This window comes from Saimiri boliviensis, chromosome 20, assembly GCF_048565385.1.
Source record: "Saimiri boliviensis isolate mSaiBol1 chromosome 20, mSaiBol1.pri, whole genome shotgun sequence".
NCBI classification, from domain to species: domain Eukaryota; kingdom Metazoa; phylum Chordata; class Mammalia; order Primates; family Cebidae; genus Saimiri; species Saimiri boliviensis.
In genome coordinates this window covers 10,695,546-10,715,136 of record NC_133468.1, presented here as the reverse complement: position 1 = coordinate 10,715,136, position 19,591 = coordinate 10,695,546, and the positions used below count along the sequence as shown (strand labels likewise).

The window sequence follows — 19,591 nt, the reverse complement described above, 5'->3', positions numbered from 1 at the left end:
GCTTGAGCCCAAGAGTCTGAGACCAGCGTGGGCAACCCAGTGAAACTCTATCTCTGCGAAATAAAAATTAAAAAAATTAGCCCGGTGTGGTGACGCACATCTGTAGTTCCAGCTACTCAGGAGGCTGAGGCAGGATTGCTTGAGCCTGGGAGGTTGAGGCCGTAGTGAATCGTGTTTGTACCACTGCACTCCAGCCTGAGCGACAGAGTGAAATCCTATCTCGACAAATAAAATAAAAAATAAATAAAACACCAGACAATCTATATACGCCTAGACGACCTCTGGAGCCTCCTCTGCGGAGGGAAACGCGGGCAAAGAGAGTGTGCAGTAGGTGAGAGACCTAGGAATGAGACGCTGCGATCCCACCCCAAGCCGCAGAGGGCGCCATTCTGCTTCACTCCGACGGAAATGAGGCATCGCTATCTTTCTGCGCTTGCGCGGCAAGGAAGCCTCACTTCCGGCCCTGTGTGCTCGCGTCCTGAGGCCGCTGACAGCCGGCTGAGTCGAGGCTGGAGATTTTTTTCGGACTCTGAAGCCCACTGCCCTGCGAGACCTTCCCGTATGTGTCGCGGGGACCCATACCACCCCAAAGCTCTCTCTGCGTGACCTCCCGACCATTCATTGCTGCCTAATCCTAACATTCCTTCCTCAGCCTCTGGGTCCCTGTACCAACCTCTCCCCACGACCCCTTTGTCAGTATGTGACCAACACACGTCTCACTTTATGTGATCGACCACTCACATGTCCCTTTCTCCTCCCTCAGTTGCCTTTTCAGAGGCCACCTCCCCCGTAGAGCCTTTGTGCGGGGATGGGGAGACGTGTGTTGGGTCGAGAAGAGGCCCCTGTAACCCACGGAGCGCACCTTCATTCCCTCTCTCTCTGCCCTTTGTAGAGGGTCACCATGAAGTTCAATCCCTTCGTGACCTCGGACCGCAGCAAAAACCGCAAACGTCACTTCAATGCTCCCTCGCACGTGCGCAGGAAGATCATGTCATCCCCGCTCTCCAAGGAGCTGCGGCAGAAGTACAATGTCCGCTCCATGCCCATCCGCAAGGATGACGAGGTCCAGGTACGTCTCCCTCCAGGCGCTAGTAGTGCTCAGATACCTTTGCCTGAGAAGGTCATGTGTTCATGGCGGTGGGGCAGTCACAGACTCACATGCCTCAGGACTATGGCAAGTAGTGTGACCCTTCAGATATGTTAGGCCAGAGGTAGGGGTCAGAGCCACCAGAGAGTGCCTTCATTGCTTCAGACCATTTAATTATTTAATAATAATAGTAAAATTTAATGAAAGAGTATGTCAACCAAGCAAAAACCTTCTTTCCTTGTTTTGGAAGAGCTTCTAAGAGATTAATGTGACCAGAGAGAATGGGAAACCATGTTAAGTGTGGTGTTAAAGCAGCCAAGAGAAGAATGTCAAATTCTGTGGAACCATCAAGTACAGAGAGGATAAGGTATTTAACAGATCTGACAACAAGGTCAGCACCAGTGGCTGTGGCTGGAATGCCTTCAGTGAGTGGTGGGATGGAAGTCACTTACACAGTAAGGTGATGAGTGTACCAGGTGAGAAGGTGAAGGTGAGAAAAGACAGTCCAAAGGAGCTTGGCTTTAAAGATGATGAGGGGATAGATGTTTGAGAGGGATGGAAAGCTAAGGGTACTTCCTACCTAATGGCAGCTGTTATCGATATTTATATATATTTTCATCACACTGCATCATACTATATATACATGAAATGTGTTTTTATATATATGTGACATATATACACATATATACATATATGTGACATATATACATATACATATATATTACGTATAAATACATAGTCACACATGCACACACATACAGTTTGAGTATCTCAAATTCAGAATGCTCCAAAATCTGAAACTTTGAGTCTCAATGTGATGGTCAAAGGAAGTATTCTTTGGAGCTTTTTGGATTTCAGATTTTCAGATTTGGGGTGCTTAGCTACTAATGCAGATATTCCAAGATCCCACAAAACCCTAAATCCAAAACACTTCTGGTCTCAAGCATTTTGGATAAGGGATACTTGACATACATATATAGTTCAGAGTATATTCTGTATGTAGGTTTGTATTCTCCTTTTTTTTCTAAAGCCTATATCACACATTTTTGTGGGATTCAGGGAAAAAATTTCCAGCCAACATAACACAGCACAGATTTATACCAGAAAAATAGCTAACTCTTGACTCCCAGGATTAAGCTGTTTTTGTGCAAAATTGTATGTTTAGCCCATGTGTTCCTGATGGTTAGCCTCCTCATTATGATCATGCATTACAAATGGAGGGGAATTCTCTTTTGTATTTTCTCTTAGGTGGTTCGAGGACACTACAAAGGGCAGCAGATTGGCAAGGTAGTCCAGGTGTACAGAAAGAAATACGTCATCTACATCGAGCGGGTGCAGCGTGAGAAGGCCAATGGCACCACAGTCCACGTGGGTATTCACCCGAGCAAGGTATGGTCAAGGACTGAGTGGCAACAGCAGTCATGGACTATGTTGATACTGTTAGAATTATTGGTGTTTTGGTACTCCCTGCACAGGTGGCTGAGGTAGGCCAGGTGGGCTCAATTGATTCAGTAGCTTTGTGATGTCATCAATAATCCAGATTTTTCTTTCTCCTTTCTGTTTTGCCTTTCTTGGTGATGGCTGTGTCTTTAAACTGCAAGAGGCTTCCAAGTGTTCAGGCATCACCTCCCCACTATATAATATTCAGTGGGATAAGAGAGAATATATCTTCCTGTGACCCTCATGCCTGCCTAGTGGAACATGCTATTTATCCTTTGTGTTCCTTTTTGATACTGTGTTGTTATAGGGTCTGTTTTCCCTCGAGAGTTTCAGTTCCTTAAAGGCTGAATGGTTGAGGTCTTACTTAACTTATGATGTCTGTATTGCTCAATAGCTGGTAAGAATATGGAAATAAAGATCTATTTTCTCACTCCCAACAGGTGGTTATCACCAGGCTAAAACTGGACAAGGATAGGAAAAAAATTCTTGAACGCAAAGCCAAGTCTCGACAAGTTGGAAAAGAGAAAGGCAAATATAAGGAAGAACTTATTGAGAAAATGCAGGAATAAATATAACCTGTTTTGCAACCATGGTTTAACTGTAGATTTTTAGGCTAGTGTGTGTTTCTTTGGAACTTTTCAGAATGTCTCTGGTACGTTTCATTTCCTGTTTTGTTACCTGTTGCTCTGTAAATCTACTTTTACAATTTTGATTAATAATGTTATGAATGTAAATAGGAAATGCTTTCTAATTCCAAATGGTATTTGCTTTGTTTTATAAATAAAATCCACTTGCTATCAATTCGCCTTTGCCAGTCTTTCCTATTTAATGTGTGGAACAGCAAAATCCCGGGGTAGGGTTAAACAGCGCTCCTCTTGCCTGGACCCCTGTGCTAATGGAGTAGAAAGGGCAGGGCTCTAGTCTTTTTTTTTTTTTTTTTTTTTTAAATATAGACAGGTCTCTCTGTCTTGCCCAGGCTGGTCTTGAACTCCTGGGCTCAAATGAACCTCCGGCCTTGCCTCTAAAAGTGTTGGGATTACAGAGTGGGGCTCTGGTCCTTGATGCCGGGATTTGCCCCACTCCGCAGCAGTCATAACGTGCACTGGTGTACTCAGGGCCCCACTGTCACCTCTCATGATGGATTGCTCTCTGGCCTCCTGACTTGCACTTCCCCAGCTTTATCATGTGCGGCTCCCTGACCGAGCTCATCTTCCCAAAGTTTTGACTTTGCAGGTGCCATTTTCATGCTACTATACTGCCCCTTTTCCTCTAAAACTAACTTGGGAAACGGGCAGCCTACAGGCAAGATTTGACTCAAATGTTTTTTTGTCCATATATTTTATAATTTTTAAAAATTTCCAATATTTAAACTGTGGGAGACTCCACAGAGAATCACCTGATTCACCTGGCTGCACAGGGCTCTCCCTGCTTTGCACAGTGTTGAGTGCAGCTGAGGGCTTGGCGGGTCCCTATCCCACCAGCTCTGCTACCATACCCTTCTTACCTGGCCTTCATAGACCCCCACATTCGATTTCTTGTCCAACGTTCATTCAAGATTTAGTTCCGGCTGGGCGTGGTGGCTTGCACCTATAATCTCAGCACTTTGGGAGGCTAAGGCAGGCGGATCACCTGAGGTCAGGAGTTCGAGCCAGCCTGGCCAACATGGAGAAACCCTGTCTCTACTGAAAATACAGAATTAGCCAGGCGTGGTGGCACAGGGCTGTGATCCCAGCTACTTGGCAGACTGAGGCAGGAGAATCACTTGGGAAGCGGAGGTTGCAGTGAGCTAAAATCAAGCCATTGCACTCCAGCCTGGGCAACAAGAGTGAAACTTTGTCTCAAAAAAAAAAAAAAAAGATTTAGTTCCTTTGGCCAGGCACAGTGACTCATGCCTGTAATCCCAGAACTTTGGGACACTTTTGGGAGGATGGCTTGAGCCCAGGTGTTTAAGACCTGGTTAACTAGTGTGACCCCGACTCTACAAAAAATAATTTTTTTTAATTAGGAAAAAAATTTAGCTCCTTTATCTGAGAGGTAGGTAGTGGATAAAAAACTTTTTTAAGTTTATCTCCAGGGTCACATCTAAAATCCTGTCACTGAAAAAAAAAAATTTTTTTTTTTTTGAGACAGAGTCTCCCTCTGTTGCTTAGGCTGGAGTGCGGTGGTGTGATCTTGGCTCACTGCAACCTCTACTTCCCGGGTTCAAGTTAATCTCTTGCCTCAGCCTCTCAAGTAGCTGGGATTGCAGGTGTGCACCAACACAGGGTTTTTTATGTTGGCCAGGTTGGTCTTGAATTCCTGACCTCAAGTGATCCACCCACCTCAGCCTCCTAAAGTGCTGCAATTACAGGCATGAGCCACTGCACCTGTCCTAAAAAAAAAAAATTAAGACAGTCTTGCTCCGTCACCTAGGCTGGAGTGCAGTGGTGTGATCTTAGCTCACTGCAGCCTTGACATCCCAGGCTCAAGCGATCCTCCTACCTCAGCCTCCCAAGTAGCTGGAACTACAGGCATGTGCCACCACACCAACTAATTTTTAATTTTTTTTGTAGAGATGGGAGTCTCAGTATGTTACCCAGGCTGGTCTCAAATTCCTGGCCTCAAGTAATTCTCCTGCCTTGGCCTCCCAAAGTGCTGGAATTAGATATGACCCATCATGACTAGCCTAAAAAATAATTATCGATTAAAATGTATCAAACAGCCTTTTATGACTTTCTAGTAATGGCTTATCTGACACATTGGAGTTTCTTAATAAATGTTGATTGAATCAGTGTTGTTTCCGATTTTGACTGATGAAGAAAGTGAACTTAGGTTAATCATCCAAATCAGAGCATAAAAAGCCAGGATTTGAACCTGAGCATGATTGCATCAAAGGCCATTCACTTCCCACATTAGCTACTTTGTCAGCCTTTTTTCACTGGAGTCTGTTAAGAGACTGGACATTTATGTGGAACAAGCAAGAACCTATGTGTTTGCAGCCGGTAGTGCTACTTATGGAGAAAAGAATTACCACCAGCCATCCAGGTCTAATTCCCTCTGCCACTGAGCAGTCATCAGCCTTTGAGCAAGTTACTCATCTCTGGGCTTCCATACAGATGATAATACCTGCTCTGCCTTCCTATCTCATCAAAAATACAAAGATAAAATGACAAGACCAGATGGATGCCATTTCTGAGTACTCTTTGAAAGCTGTGAGTATACAAATGTTAATTTCACTATTCAGTTTACTTATATGTCCAATACTGACATTCATTCTGCACTCACAGAGGCAATTATTTTTCACAAAAGAAAGTGAGTTCAGCAGGGCACAGTAGCTCACACCTTTAATTCCAGCACTTTGGGAGGCCGAGGCAAGTGGATCACTTGAGGTCAGGAGTTCGAGACCAGCCTGGCCAACATGATGAAACCCTGTCTCTACTAAAAATACAAAAATTAGCCAGGCCTGGTGGTGCATGTCTGTAATCCCAGCTACTCAGGAGGCTGAGGCAGGAGAATCACTTGAACCCAGGAGGTGGAGGTTGCAGTGAGCCAAGATTGCACCACTACACTCTAGCCTGAGAGACAGAGTAAGACTCTATCTCAAAATAAAAAGAAAAAAATCAATGAGTTCAAAAACCACAAAACTCAAGATGTGTTCTCTGACTTGGCATTGATACATTGAATTCACTGATACAAGGTAGACAGGGTAGACAGATACTGTCCTGTCCCTGAAGTCAGACAGATTTGGATTCAGATCCTGCTCTTTCCTTGGGAGATCATTGTTCTGATCTTCTGCTTTTCTATCTATGTAAAAAGCTGTCAGGAATGGTGGCTCACACTTGTAATCCCAGCACTTTGGGAGCCCAAGGTGGGAGGATCCCTGGAGCCCAGGAGTTTGAGACCAGCCTGTGTAACATAGTGAGACCCCATATCTACAAACAAAAATTTTAAAACTAGCCAGGTATGGCGGCCCATGCCTGCAGTCCCAACTACCCAGGAGGCTGAGGTGGGGAGAATTGTTTGAACCTAGGAGGTCAAGATTGCAGTGAGCCATGATGACATCATGGCACTCCAGCCTAGGCAACAGAGCAGAACCCTGACTCAAAAATAAAATAATAAATAAATAAAACAGAGTAGGTGTCCACCACACAGCAGCTGTATACTCATTAACATGCTGAGCTGTGCATCTAATGAGTATAATGAGTAGGTGAACCAGTAAATTCTGTAATTTGTATTTTCTAATTTGATTCTTGTCTTTGTTCTCAACCAATACATATTTAGGACTCTAAGAATTGCATGAAAATCAGATTTCGTACTAAACTCATAGCTCCTTACTGTATAGTCCGGGCGTCCCCAAACTACGGCCCCCCTGAGGTCATTTATCCGGCCCCCCGCCGCACTTCAGGAAGGGGCACCTCTTTCACTGGTGGTCAGTCAGAGGAGCACAGTATGTGGCAGCCCTCCAGCGGTCTGAGGGACAGTGAATTGGCCCCCTGTGTAAAAAGTTTGGGGACGCCTGGTATAGTCTGATACCTGGTCTGAGCTCCAGATTCCGGCCATTACTTTCATCCGTAAATTTAAGTTATGATATCTTCTAGGAGTCAGACTTGGCTTGTTTTCAGCAACTTATCCCAACAAAAATGATCTATAAGAGCTTTGAGAGCTGCAATCCCCTGTAGGCATCCAAATCATACCACATTGCTGCCGCTGAGCCAGGTGAATAATAATGCATGATCAAGAGTGGGAACTAGGCCTCAAGTTGAGTTTTTCCTTTTTTTGAGAGGGAGTTTTGCTCTTGTTGCCCAGGCTGGAGTGCAATAGCACAATCTTGGCTCACTGCAACCTCCACCTCCCGGGTTCAAGTAATTTTCCTGCTTCATCCTCCCAAGTAGCTGAGATTACAGGCATGGCGCCATCACGCCCAGCTAATTTTACGTTTTTAGTAGAGATGAGGTTTCTCCATGTTGGTCAGGCTGGTCTTGAACTTCCAACCTCAGGTGATCCACCCACCTGGGCTCCCCAAAATGCTGGGATTACAGGCATGAGCTACTGCGCCCGTCTCAAGTTGCGTTTTAATCTTAGCTCTGTCAGTTCCTAGCTGTGTAACCCTGGGCAAACTGCTTAACCTCTCTGGGCCTCAGGTTTGTCATTTATAAAATGGAGATAAAATTAGTGCTTACTTCATAGAGTTGTCAGATTTATTACTCGAGATACTGCGTATAAAGCACAGTGTGCTCAGGAAGGTCTAGCTATCATCTCTTAAAGGAGATTGGTAATGCAGTTTGTTCACAGGAACAGAGTGAAAAGTTTTTCTCAAGGGAGTTCAGACAAATACTGGTTCTTGAAAAGAGGAAAGGGTTTAAGGGCAACAGTGATGTCTTGGAGCTGCTGCAGGAAATGGGGATTGGAGAATGCAAGATTGGAAATGCAAAATGGGTGGACCTATCAAAGTTCAGGCCATGGGCTTTTAGCTTGTTTCCTGGAATGACTGCATTATATAGGTTTGTTGTTTAAGACAGAGTCTCGCTGTGTGGCCAGGCTGAAGTGCAGTGGCACAATCTCAGCTCACTGCAGCCTCCACCAGCCTCCACCTGCCTCAGCCTCCTGAGTAGCTGGAACTACAGGCATGCATCACCATGCCCAGCTAATTTATATATATATATTTTTAGTAGAGACGGGGTTTCACCATATTGGCCAGGATAATCTCAATCTCTTGACCTCATGATCTACCCTCCTTGGCCTCCCAAAGTGCTGGGATTACATATTTATTTTAAATTAATATAAAAAGAGCAATAAGAAACCCATAATATGTTAACATAACCTTTATATGGGAAATTGCTGTTTCTTCCAAAAATACAAAAAAATGTAGTTGGGGCCAGGCATGGTGGCTCATGCCTGTAATCCCAGCACTTTAGGAGGCCAAGACAGGCAGATCACGAGGTCAGGAGAGTGAGACCATCCTGGCCAACATAGTGAAACCCTGCCTCTACTAAAAATACAAAAAAATTGGCTGAGTGTGGTGGCGAACGCCTGTAGTCCTAGCTGCTCGGGAGGCTGAGGCAGGAGAATTGCTTGAACCCAGGAGGCAGAGACTGCAGTGAGCCGAGATCATGCCACTGCACTACAGCTGTGGCAACAGTGCAAGATTCCATCTCAAAAAAAAAAAAAAAAAAAAAAAATGTAGTTGGAAGAGTAACATTGTGTGACATTTTGGGAAAATTCCTTAACCTCTGGCTCAATAGAAGAAAAATGCATTCTCACACTACTGCATTCAATCTGTTGTGGTATGTTGTTTTAGATGAACTACAGGAAGAAAATTCAGCCTTACAAAGAGTCACAGTTAGAAAAGACCTGCTGGGAGGATCTCAGGGACTCCCCAGGGGTCCTTGGACCGCACTGCTCAGAGTCGTATTTGTTTCCTGAAGACTTTAGCACCTTGAAGGCAGAGACTAATTCTTCATTTGGTGGGTCACTGAACGGGGACAGTTTTCATTCGATGTGTGATAAACTGCTTTTGACAGATTGACTGATAGAGGGAGCTATAGGCCAATACTAGCCCACATATATAATACAGAGATACTAACTTCTGTAATTCCAGAACCTGGCACAGTGCACAAGAGATACAGTGGTGCAGTAGTTAAGAGCTCTGGCCTTGAAAATCAGATCATCAGAGGTTGAATCCTGGCCATGCCACTTACTATGTGACTTTTGGCAAGATCCTTAGCCTCCTCCCTGGACCTCAGTTTCTTCAACTGCAAAGTGGGGATAATAATTATAATTACTTCATAGGCTGAAGTGAGGAGTTCAACACTGGCTCATGCACTTTTTTTTTTTTTTTTTGAGACAGAGTCTTGCTTTGTTGCCCAGGCTGGAGTGCAGTGGTGCGATCTCGGCTCACTGCAACCTCTGCCTCCCGGGTTCAAGCGATTCTCCTGCCTCAGCCTCCTGAGTAGCTGCGACCACAGGCGGACACAACCACACCCAGCTAATTTTTGTATTTTTAGTAGAGACGGGGTTTTGCCATTTTGGTCAGGCTGGTCTTGATCTCCTAACGTCAAGTGATCCACCCGCCTCAGTCTCCTCAAGTGCTGGGATTACAGGTTTGAGTCACCGCACCAGGCCGTGGGTTCATGCACTTAAACATCACGGCCCAGTGCCAGGTACAGGGAATTCAGAATAGTAAGTTATTATTGTTAAGTTCTCTATATGTCTGTTGCACAAGTAGATGAGGCTGTAAATAACTACACTCTGTCTAAAAGGGCCAAGTTCTCATCAGAACAGTTTGCTGAGCCCCTCGTGACCGAACCCCTAGCTCTGGGGTGAGAGACCTGCCTCTAAGGAGCTGCATCCGGGAGTCAGCCAGGCGAGGGCGGGGCTCTGCCTTTGGCTCCGCGAGGGACGGAGGCTGGCGCGCGGGTCACGTGGGGGCTCGGGAGGCGGGGCTTCCGCACGCCGGTCACGCGGTCCGCTGTTGACACTTCCGGGTCAGACGGAGTGAGGTCGGGGCTGGCGCTCGGGCGGCGACCATGGCGTATCACGGCCTCACGGTGCCTCTCATTGTGATGAGCGTGTTCTGGGGCTTCGTCGGCCTCTTGGTGCCTTGGTTCATCCCTAAAGGTCCTAACCGGGGGTAAGTGCGCGAGGCCCGCGTAGGGAGCGACGCGCGGTGAGGAGCGGGCTGGCGGGGAAGGGCAGCACCCCCAGACGGGGCTGAGAACCTGGCAGGGGCACCCCCTGCACTCCGGAGTCCGGCCCCGGGCGCGGCGGAGCTCCTCGGGTTCCTTTCCGCAGCAGCTTCGGTGTCCTCCGGCCTGAGCGAGTGGAGGGTGACCTTTGGCGGACCCTCGTTGCAAACGACTTTCAGGGGAGTTTTTTTTCTTATGGTCCCGTGTTGGGAGGTGCAGTCGGAAATGAGCAGCCCGAATCTGGGAGAAACTGGGGTTTGTCCCAAGTCCACTGTCTCCCTTTAGCCCTGCCTTTCACCCGCAGGAGGCCCCGTTTGCCTGAACTTAAGAAAGGGATCAAATAAATAAAACAAATTGCCCTCTCTGCCTCCCGTGCTGTCGCCGTTGCCTACAGATCAAGCTTGTTCGACAACATTGAGCCCAGGCCCTGCATCTAGTGGGCGCCAGGAGGTAGTTGGGGCCTGATTTAAAGCGAGATTACCAAAGAGCAGGAGGTGGTGTTGAGAAACCCCTGCGTCATACCTTTTGGAGGGCGCTCGGCTCTTGTATGTGAGTGTAAGAAGTGCTTAGAATGATTGGCTAAAAAAGATTTTTTTTTTCCCGAGACGACTTTGTTGATTAGAGAGCTTTGTCTATTTTGGAATTAAACTTTTTAACTGTAGTGTAAAATAGAGGGTTATCTCCAAAGGAGCCTTGAAACACCCTCTTTCTGGTTCCTCTTTTCATTTTTAGTCATTTTTTCTCAGCTCAAGATCATGAGAAATACAACTTCGACTGAAGTCAGTTTGTCAGAAACATCAATCTGTTGCTTCATTCCTTGAACCTAACTGGTGGCTTCATAGTGCCTGGTTTTCACAGTACCTTGTATGCACCGGAGGCACCCAGTAAATACCTGTTGAGTGGATACTTCTATTGTCTTTATTAAAAGAAAAAGATTTCTATTACTTCCTTAATATTTTGTGACCTGAACCCCTTTTGCTCCCTGGAATACACTTGATTTATTAGTCTAAAATAAATTACATATTTTTTTTAAAAAAAGGAAAAATGGTAGATGAATTTTTATCGTGTTTAAGTATCAAATTCCTCCTCCTTAGTAACACCAGTTATATGGGGTCATGTCTCCTACCTCTGGAGGTTGATGGGCAGAGTCAGAATTCTGGCATTATTAAAGCAATTGTATTTCCTGAATTTAATTAGACTTGTTTTTCCTACTGTAGTTAGAGAACAACAAAGTGTTCCTTTGTTGTTTATGTCTTCAACTGTTTCATTACCCTACTGTCTGCCTTTCTGGCTTTGTACTCAGAAAAGCATTTATTAATGTACTAATAACACCGACAATTTCTTTATCTTAAAGACCACCCTCTCCCCTTCCTTGGGATGTCATTGCCATTATCCAGGGTAATGAAACCCATCCTGTTTCCACTCAGTTTCTAGCCCTAATGAGTGTCATGATTCGGGTATTTGACCAACTACAGATATATAGATATGTGTCACTTTACAAAAGGGATACATTCTGAAGAATGTGTTGTTAGGGCTTTTGTGTGAACATCAAAGAGTGTACTAACACAAATACATAGTAGACACCTAGGCTATATGGTAGAACCTATTGCTTCTAGTCTACAAACCTGTTCAACATGTTACTGTCCTAAATACACAAATACCATTGTGTTAGAACTGTATAGGCTACAACTGCCTATATAGTTGTAGCAACTGTATGTTGCTACATGTGTTAGCATGTACAACATAGGCAGTTGTAGCCTATACAGTTCTAACACAATGGTATTTGTGTATCTAAACATAGGAAAGGTACAGTAAAAATACATATCAAAGACTTAAAATGGTCCACCTGTATAGGGCACTTAACCATGAATGGAGCTGGTAGGACTGGAAGTTGCTGTGGGTGAGTCAGTGAGTGGTGAATGAATGTGAAAGACCAAGACATTGCTGTATACTATAGTGGACTTTAGAAACACTGTACACTTAGGCTACATGAAATTTCTGAAAAAATATTTTTCTTTCTTCAAAAATAAATTAACTTTAGCTTCCTGTAACTTTTTTCTTTCTTTCTTTCTTTCTTTCTTTTTGTAACGGAGTCTCTCTCTGTCGCCAGGCCAGAGTGTAGTGGCACACTCTTGGCTCACTGCAACCTTTGCCTCTTGGGTTCAAGCGATTCTCCTGCCTCATCCTCCCGAGTAGCTAGGATTACAGGCACACGCCACCACCACCAGCTAATTTTTGTATTTTTAGTAGAGACAGGGTTTCACCATGTTGGCCAGGATGGTCTCAATCTCTTAACCTCGTGATCCACCCACCTTGGCCTCCCAAAGTGCTGGGATTACAGGCGTGAGCCACCGCGCCCAGCCAGTTTCCTATAACTTTTTTACTTAAGCTTTTGAATTCTTTTTAACTTTTGACTCTTTTGTAGTAACACTTGGCTTACAACACAAGCAAGGCTAGGCATGGTGGCTCATACCATAATATGCAGCACTTTGAGAGGTCAGACAAGAGGATTGCTTGAGACCAGCCTGAGCGACATAGTGAGACCCTATCTCTAAAAAAAAAATTTTTTTTTTTAATTAGTTGGACATGCTGGTGCATGCCTATGGTCCTAGCTACTGGGGAGGCTGAGGGAGGAGGAGTGTTTTGAGACCAAGAGTTCCAGGTTGCAGTAAGCTTTGATCATACCACTGTACCCCAGCCTGGGCAACCGTGAGATCCTGTCTCTTCAAAAATGAAACAAGTCCAGTGGCAGAGTCTGGGGAAGAGGCTGCAGGTGCCATGTCCACCTTCATAGGTGGCAGGAAGAAGCCCCTGAAACAGCCCAAAAAGCAGGTCAAGGAGATGGATGTGGAAGATAAGTTTTTTAAACAAAAAGAGGAGTCGAGGAAACTGGAGGATCTAAAAGCAAAGGCCACAGGGAAGGGGCCCCTGGCCATAAGTAGAATTAAGAAATCTGGCAAAAAGCAAACTATTTCATGTGCCTGAGGCAATCGATGGTGACCCTTGATTCCATTTGTATTTAAACATCTGGATTACCTGCTATAACATCTTTTTTTTTTTTTTTTTTTGACATGGACTCTCACTGTGTCACTCAGGCTGGAGTGCAGTGGCACAATCTTGCTTACTGCAACCTCTGCCTCCTGGATTCAAGCAATTCTCCTACCTAAGCTTTCTGAGTAGGTGGGAGGGTGCCTACCACCACACCTGGCTAATTTTTATATATATATATATATATTTTTTTTTGAAACGGAGTTTCGCTCTTGTTAACCAGGCTGGAGTGCAATGGCGCGATCTCGGCTGACCGCAACCTCCGCCTCCTGGGTTCAGGCAATTCTCCTGCCTCAGCCTCCTGAGTAGCTGGGATTACAGGCACGAGCCACCATGCCCAGCTAATTTTTTGTATTTAGTAGAGACGGGGTTTCACCATGTTAACCAGGATGGTCTCAATCTCTCAACCTTGTGATTCACCCGCCTCGGCCTCCCAAAGTGCTGGGATTACAGGCTTGAGCCACTGCGCCCGGCCTAATTTTTATATTTTTAGTAGAGATAGGGTTTTACCATGTTGGCCAGGCTGGTCTTGAACTCGACCTGAAGTGATCTGCCTGCCTCAGCCTCCCAAAGTGCTGGGACTACAGGTGTGAGCTGCTACACATGGCCCCCTGCTATGACATCTTTTGCCACCTGTAGTCAGAATGTTGTCTTGGAGCCTGTTGTACATTGTACATGTAAGAGTATTTGAGAACAAATCAAAACACAGACACACATTGTACAGCTGTATAATTTTTTTTTTAAAGAGACAGTCTTTGTCACCCAATCTGGAGTGCAGTGGCTCCATCATAGCTCACTATAGCCTTGAGCTCCAAGGCTCAAGGGATCCGTCCACCTCAGCCTCCCACTAGCTAGGACTATAGGCATGCATCACTACACCCAGCTAATTTGTTGTTGTTTTGAGACAGGGTCTCGCTTTGTTGCCCAGGCTGGTCTCCAGCTCGTGGCCTCAAGCAGTCAGGCCTCTCACCTCCACCTCCCAAAGTGCTGGAATTACAGGCATGAGCCACCTCACCCAACTTATTTTTTTTCTTTATATCCTATCCTGTAAGTTTTTTTCCACTTAAATTTTTGTTTAACTTTCTAAACATTTTTGTTAAAAACTAAGACACAAACACACATATTATTCATGCCTACACAGGTTCAGGATCATCAAGATATCACTAGGCAATAGGAATTTTTCAGCTCTATTATAATCCTATGGACCACCTGTCATTTATGCAGTCATTGACCGAAAGGTCATTATGTGCCGATTGCCAAGTTCCTGTATTGCCTGAGCCCAGTTCACAGCCTCTGCTGCAGTCCTTGCATTTCCTGCTCTTGGCTGGATCAAGCAGGTCTTGGAACAGTGTCTCTCCTAGGAGTTGCTATAATACATTTTGAGAAACACCGCACCTAGGTTGATGATCCCTGTGACCTTGAACAATTTAGTTAACTTTTCCATATTCCCATTTCCTCCTTTTAAAATGGCAATATACTTTTCTGTAGGGATTTTTTTAAAAAGGAAATATGAGTGCCCAATTTAGTTAACTTTTCCGTGTTTCCATTTCCTCATTTTAATATGGAAATAAGCTTTTCTGTAGGGATTTTTTTAAAAGGAAATATGAGTGTACAATTTAGTTAACTTTTCCATGTTCCCATTTCCTCATTTTAAAAGGAAATATGCCTTTCTGTGAGGATTTTTTTTTCCTGGGGATTTTTTTTTTTTTTTAAAGAAATATTCGTGTTGAATTGTACTACTTCCCCTTTACCTCTTGAAAATACTGCAATTTTTTTTTTTTTTTTTTTTTTTTTTTTTTTAGACAAAGTCTTGCTCTGTCACCAAGTCTGGAGTGCGGTGACACAATGTTGGCTCACTGCAACCTCTACTTCCCAGGTTCGAGCACTTCTTGTGCCTCAACCTCCAGAGTAGCTGGGACTACAGGTGCACACCACCACACCCAACTAATTTTTGTGTTTTTAGTAGAGACAGGGTTTTGCCATGTTGGCCAGGCTGTTCCCGGACTCCTGGCCTCAAGTGATCCGCCCACCATGGCTTCCCAATGTGCTGGGATAACAGGTTCGAGCCACTGCACCTGGCTTGTGGTGAATTTTTAATACAGGAGAGTATTTCTGATTTAAATGATCGAAAATGTCTTCAAAAAATAAAAACGGGCCTGACATGGTGGCTCACGCCAGCACTTTGGGAGGCCGAAGTGGGAGGATCACTTGAAGCCAGGAAATCAAGACCAGCCTGGGCAATAAAGTGAGACCTGGTCTCTACAAAAACAATCTTTCAAAAATTATTTAGGCATAGTGGTATACACCTCTGGTCCCAGATACTCAAGAGGCTGTGCAGGTGGATTGTTTGAGCTCAGAATTGAGCTCAGGATTGTTTGAGCCTCCATCGAGGCTGCAGTGAGCTATCTAGCCTAGGCAACAGAGTGAGACCCCTGTCTCTTAAAAAAACTCCCTTCTGCCCTTTCTTTTCACTGCCTCATCAGGTCCTATAACCTTCTAATCACCCAACTTTCAGCATTCTGGTGTGCAGGGGTCTCTTGGGGAAGAGAATTTAACATCAAATATGTCTGTTTTTCTCTCTTCTTTCCTCCTCAAAGGGTTTCTTTATCTCCTTAATGAATTTTTTTTTTTTTTTTAAACAGAATCTCACTCTGTTGCCCAGGCTGAAGTGCAATGGCACCATCTTAACTTCTTAACCATCTTAACTCCTGGGCTCAAGCAGTTCTCCTGCCTCACTCTCCTGAGTAGCTGGGATTACAGGCATGTGCTACCATCACCGGCTGATTTTTGTATTTTTTAGTAGAGACAGGGTTTCGCCATATTGGCAAGGCTGGTCTCGAACTTCTGACCTCAGGTGATCTGCCCTCCTCAGCCTCCCAAAGTACTGGGATTACAGGTGTGAGCCACCATGCCTGGCTGAAGTTTTTTTAAATTTGTTTTTCAAAACAGGGTCTTGGCCAGGCATGGTGGCTCATGCCTGTAATCCCAGCACTTTGGGAGTCTGAGGCAGGCAGATCAAGAGGTCAGGAGGTGGAGACCATCCTGGCCAACATGGTGAAACCCCGTCTCTACTAAAAATACAAAAATTAGCTGAGCGTGGTAGTGCGTGCCTGTAATCCCAGCTACTTGGGAGGCTGAGGCAGAATTGCTTGAATCTGGGAGGCGGAGGTTACAGTGAGCTGAGATTGTGCCACTGCACTCCAACCTGGGTGACAGATGGGGACTCCATCTCAAAAATTTTAAAAAATAGTAAAATAATAATAATAGAGATGGGGTCTCACTGTGTTGGCCAGGTTGGTCTTAAACAGCTGGCCTCAGCCTCCCAAAGTGCTAGGATTACAGGTGTGAGCCACCATGCCTGTTTTTTTTTTTTTTTTTTTTAAAGGGTCTCCCTGTGTTGTCCAGGCCTGGAGTGCAGTAGCGTGATCATATCTCACTGCACTCTTGATATCCTGGGCTCAAGTGATCCTCCCCCCTCAGCCTCCCAGGTAGCTGAGACTACAGGCATGCCACTGTGCCCAGCTAACTCCCCTTTTTTCGTGAATATTTTCAAACATACAGAAAAGCAGGAAGAGTAGTACAATAAGTGCCATATATTATCACCTAGATTCAGTTATTGTTTAACGTATTCATATTTGCGTTATCCGTGAGTGTGTGCGTATATAATTTTGCTGAACCATTTGAAAGTAAATTGCAGTTACTGTGGCATTTCACCACTCAGCATGCAGCTCCTAAGACCAAGTACATTAGGAGCTGACACGTCAATGAGGGAGCTTTTATATGTAACTATTAATATTAAACAGGCGATACAAAAGAGCCTCAACTCTTTCAGTTCTCTGAGATGGTCTTTTGGAGAAGAGAGAAGACAGGGAAGAGATTCCACAGTGGGGCACGGAATGGGGGAAGATGAATAAAAGCTTGGAATTGAGAATCCTAGACATAAGGGGTTTTGGGGGACATCGAAGGCACTTGCGCCTTCAGGAATGAAGGACTGATGTTTGAACTTAGGGAGAGGTGAGAAGGATGGGTTGGAGGGAGTTACAAATGAGGAAGTGGACTTGATTCTGTAGGTCTTCAAATGTTTTTATTGTGCACCTGTCAAAATTTATTTAGCACAATCCCCCATACATATTTATTTATATTTTATAAGTGTAGTGTATAAATTATGCATTTCAGACAATCTGACCAACTCTTACTGATCAGTGCTGCCAGCCTGATCTACTTGGATTATTATAATTCCTCTCAACTGGTTTCTCTGCTTGCTTTTTGCCCCTCTTCCCCGGTCTCTTTCATCCCAGCAGAGAGATCCCATTAGAATTCAAATCAGATTTTATCAGTCCTCTCCTTAAATTCCTCCAAATAATTTCTCTTTTCACTCAGAGTCAAAGCCTTTTAAGAGTGGAAGTCCTTTCAGAGGCCACAGGGCACCTCTTTGACCTCACCTTTCCCCAGGATCCTTTCTCTGCTCCAGCCATACACAGACCTCCTTCCTCTTTCAACACCAGGTGCTTTCTCACCCCCTGCCTTTGAGATTAATTCTGCCTGGAGTGCTCTGTCACCTTGTTCAGGTCTGCACTGAGACGCCACCTGCTCAGCAAGGCTTTTCCTGACCATCTCCTAAAATTTCAGCCACAATCTCCAAGCCCTGATAGACTCTGTCTCTTTTTTCCTGCCTTATTTTCCTCCATCAGCACTTACTGACCATCTGGCATATATAGGTGGATAATTGTTGTTTGTTGTGTGTTCACCCTGTTTGTTGTCTATCTCTGCCAGTGGCACATAAGCTTCGTGAGGCATGGTTTTTATTTTCTTTCTTTTTTTGAGGCAGGGGTTTTTATCTATTTTGTTTACTGTTGTCTCCCCAGAGCCTAATACATACTGGACACTCAGTGAGTAAAAATCTGTTGAATGAGTAAATGAATGTGCCAATGTATTAATCAAAGAAAATACACACAAAGTGACTCATGCCTGTAATCCCAGCACTTTGGGAGGCGTAGGTGGGAGGATCGCTTGAGGCCAGGAGTTCAAGACCAGCCTGGGCAACATGGCAAACCCCATCTCTACTAAAAATACAAAAATCAGCTGGGTGTGGTGATGCATGCCCATAATCCCAGCTACTTGGGCTGAGGCACGAGAATCGCTTGAACCTGGGAAGTGGAGTTTGCAGTGAGGCCAAGATTGTGCCACTGCCCTCCAGTCTGGGTGACACAGTGAAACTGTCTCAAAACAGACACACACACACACACAGACACACACACACACACACCCCTTCTAGGGGATGAGTTAAAAATAAATAAAAATAGGAGTTCTGGGTCAGGCATGGTGGCTCACACCAGTAATCCTAGCACTTTGGGAGGCTGAGGCAGGAGGATCACTTGAGGCCAAGAGTTCAAATATAACCAGGTCAATATATCAAGACCCCTCCCGCCCATCTCTATTACAGATGCTAGCCAGGCCTGGTTGTACACACTAGTAGTCCTAGTTACTCAGGAAACTGAGGCGGGAGGTTCTCTTGAGCCCAAGATTTGTAGGTTATAGGGAGCTGTGATCACGCCACTGCACTCCAGCCTGGCGACAGAGATCCTGTCTCTAAAAAAATAGGAGTTACAATATTTGGTTCCCAAGTTCTAGGAAATGGTCTTGTTCTTCTTAGGGTGTGGACATGCCTCTTGGAAACCAAATGATGGATGATGGGCGGAGGGGCATCGAAAGTTATTTTTTGTATTTCTTGAGACAGGGTCTTACTCTGTCACTCAGGCTGTAGTGCAATGGCATGATCTTGGCTCACTGCAACCTCCGTCTCCCAAGCTTAAGTGATTTTCCTGTCTCAGCCTCCTGAGTAGCTGGGATTACAGGCACCCGCCACCATGCCCAGCTAATTTTTGTACTTTTAGTAGAGTTGTGGCTTCACTATGTTGGCGAGGCTGTTCTTGAACTCCTGACCTCAGGTGATCTGCCTGTCTTGGCCTCCCAAAGTGCTGGGATTACAGGCTTGAGCCACCGCACCTGGCCCTGAAAGGTCTTAAGTGGAGAATCCTGGTGATTGTTTATAGAATGAAGGAGGAGGAGGGAAGTTTGACTCTGCCAGCGGTTACTTAGCCAGGGGAACCAGGTGAATTTTGTTGCTGACAGTGGGAATGGGAAGAAGAAAATACACATGGGGAGAGATGCTTTGAAGTATGAATTCACAGTATTTGGTGACTGTGGAAGTGCAGAGGAGGCATGAGCAAAAGATGATGGATTTGAGGGTGGTTCGGATGGGTGGAAATGGCAGAGCTTATTCTGAGGAGTAGGAGATTTAGAAGGAGAGTTTTTAGAAAGAGAAATGGAAAGAGAATAGCATGAACTGAGG

At 45.0% G+C, this 19,591-nt stretch overlaps 2 protein-coding genes across 2 annotated transcripts in view; both read left to right on the top strand.

Moving 5' to 3' along the window:
• Nucleotides 1-433: 433 nt before the first annotated feature.
• RPL26L1 (ribosomal protein L26 like 1) lies at nucleotides 434-3,328 on the top strand. Its single transcript, XM_010346649.3, has 4 exons — nucleotides 434-559; nucleotides 893-1,069; nucleotides 2,336-2,476; nucleotides 2,968-3,328. The coding sequence occupies exons 2-4, from the start codon at nucleotides 902-904 to the stop codon at nucleotides 3,094-3,096; spliced, it is 438 nt and encodes a 145-aa protein (XP_010344951.1). The 5' UTR covers nucleotides 434-559; nucleotides 893-901; the 3' UTR covers nucleotides 3,097-3,328.
• A 6,625-nt stretch (nucleotides 3,329-9,953) lies between these two features.
• ATP6V0E1 (ATPase H+ transporting V0 subunit e1) overlaps nucleotides 9,954-19,591 on the top strand; it is a 42,984-nt gene continuing 33,346 nt past the window's right edge. The window contains exon 1 of the mRNA XM_003936147.3: nucleotides 9,954-10,136. Coding sequence (XP_003936196.1) covers nucleotides 10,033-10,136 — 104 coding nt within the window. The 5' untranslated portion in view covers nucleotides 9,954-10,032. The remainder of the gene's footprint in view (nucleotides 10,137-19,591) is intronic.

Coding starts and splice junctions, on each gene's coding strand:
- RPL26L1 (XM_010346649.3), top strand. CDS start 902: ATGAAGTTCAATCCCTTCGTGACCTCGGACCGCAGCAAAAACCGCAAA. Junction 1,070..2,335: donor GCAAGGATGACGAGGTCCAG/GTACGTCTCCCT, acceptor ATTTTCTCTTAG/GTGGTTCGAGGACACTACAA. Junction 2,477..2,967: donor TGGGTATTCACCCGAGCAAG/GTATGGTCAAGG, acceptor CACTCCCAACAG/GTGGTTATCACCAGGCTAAA.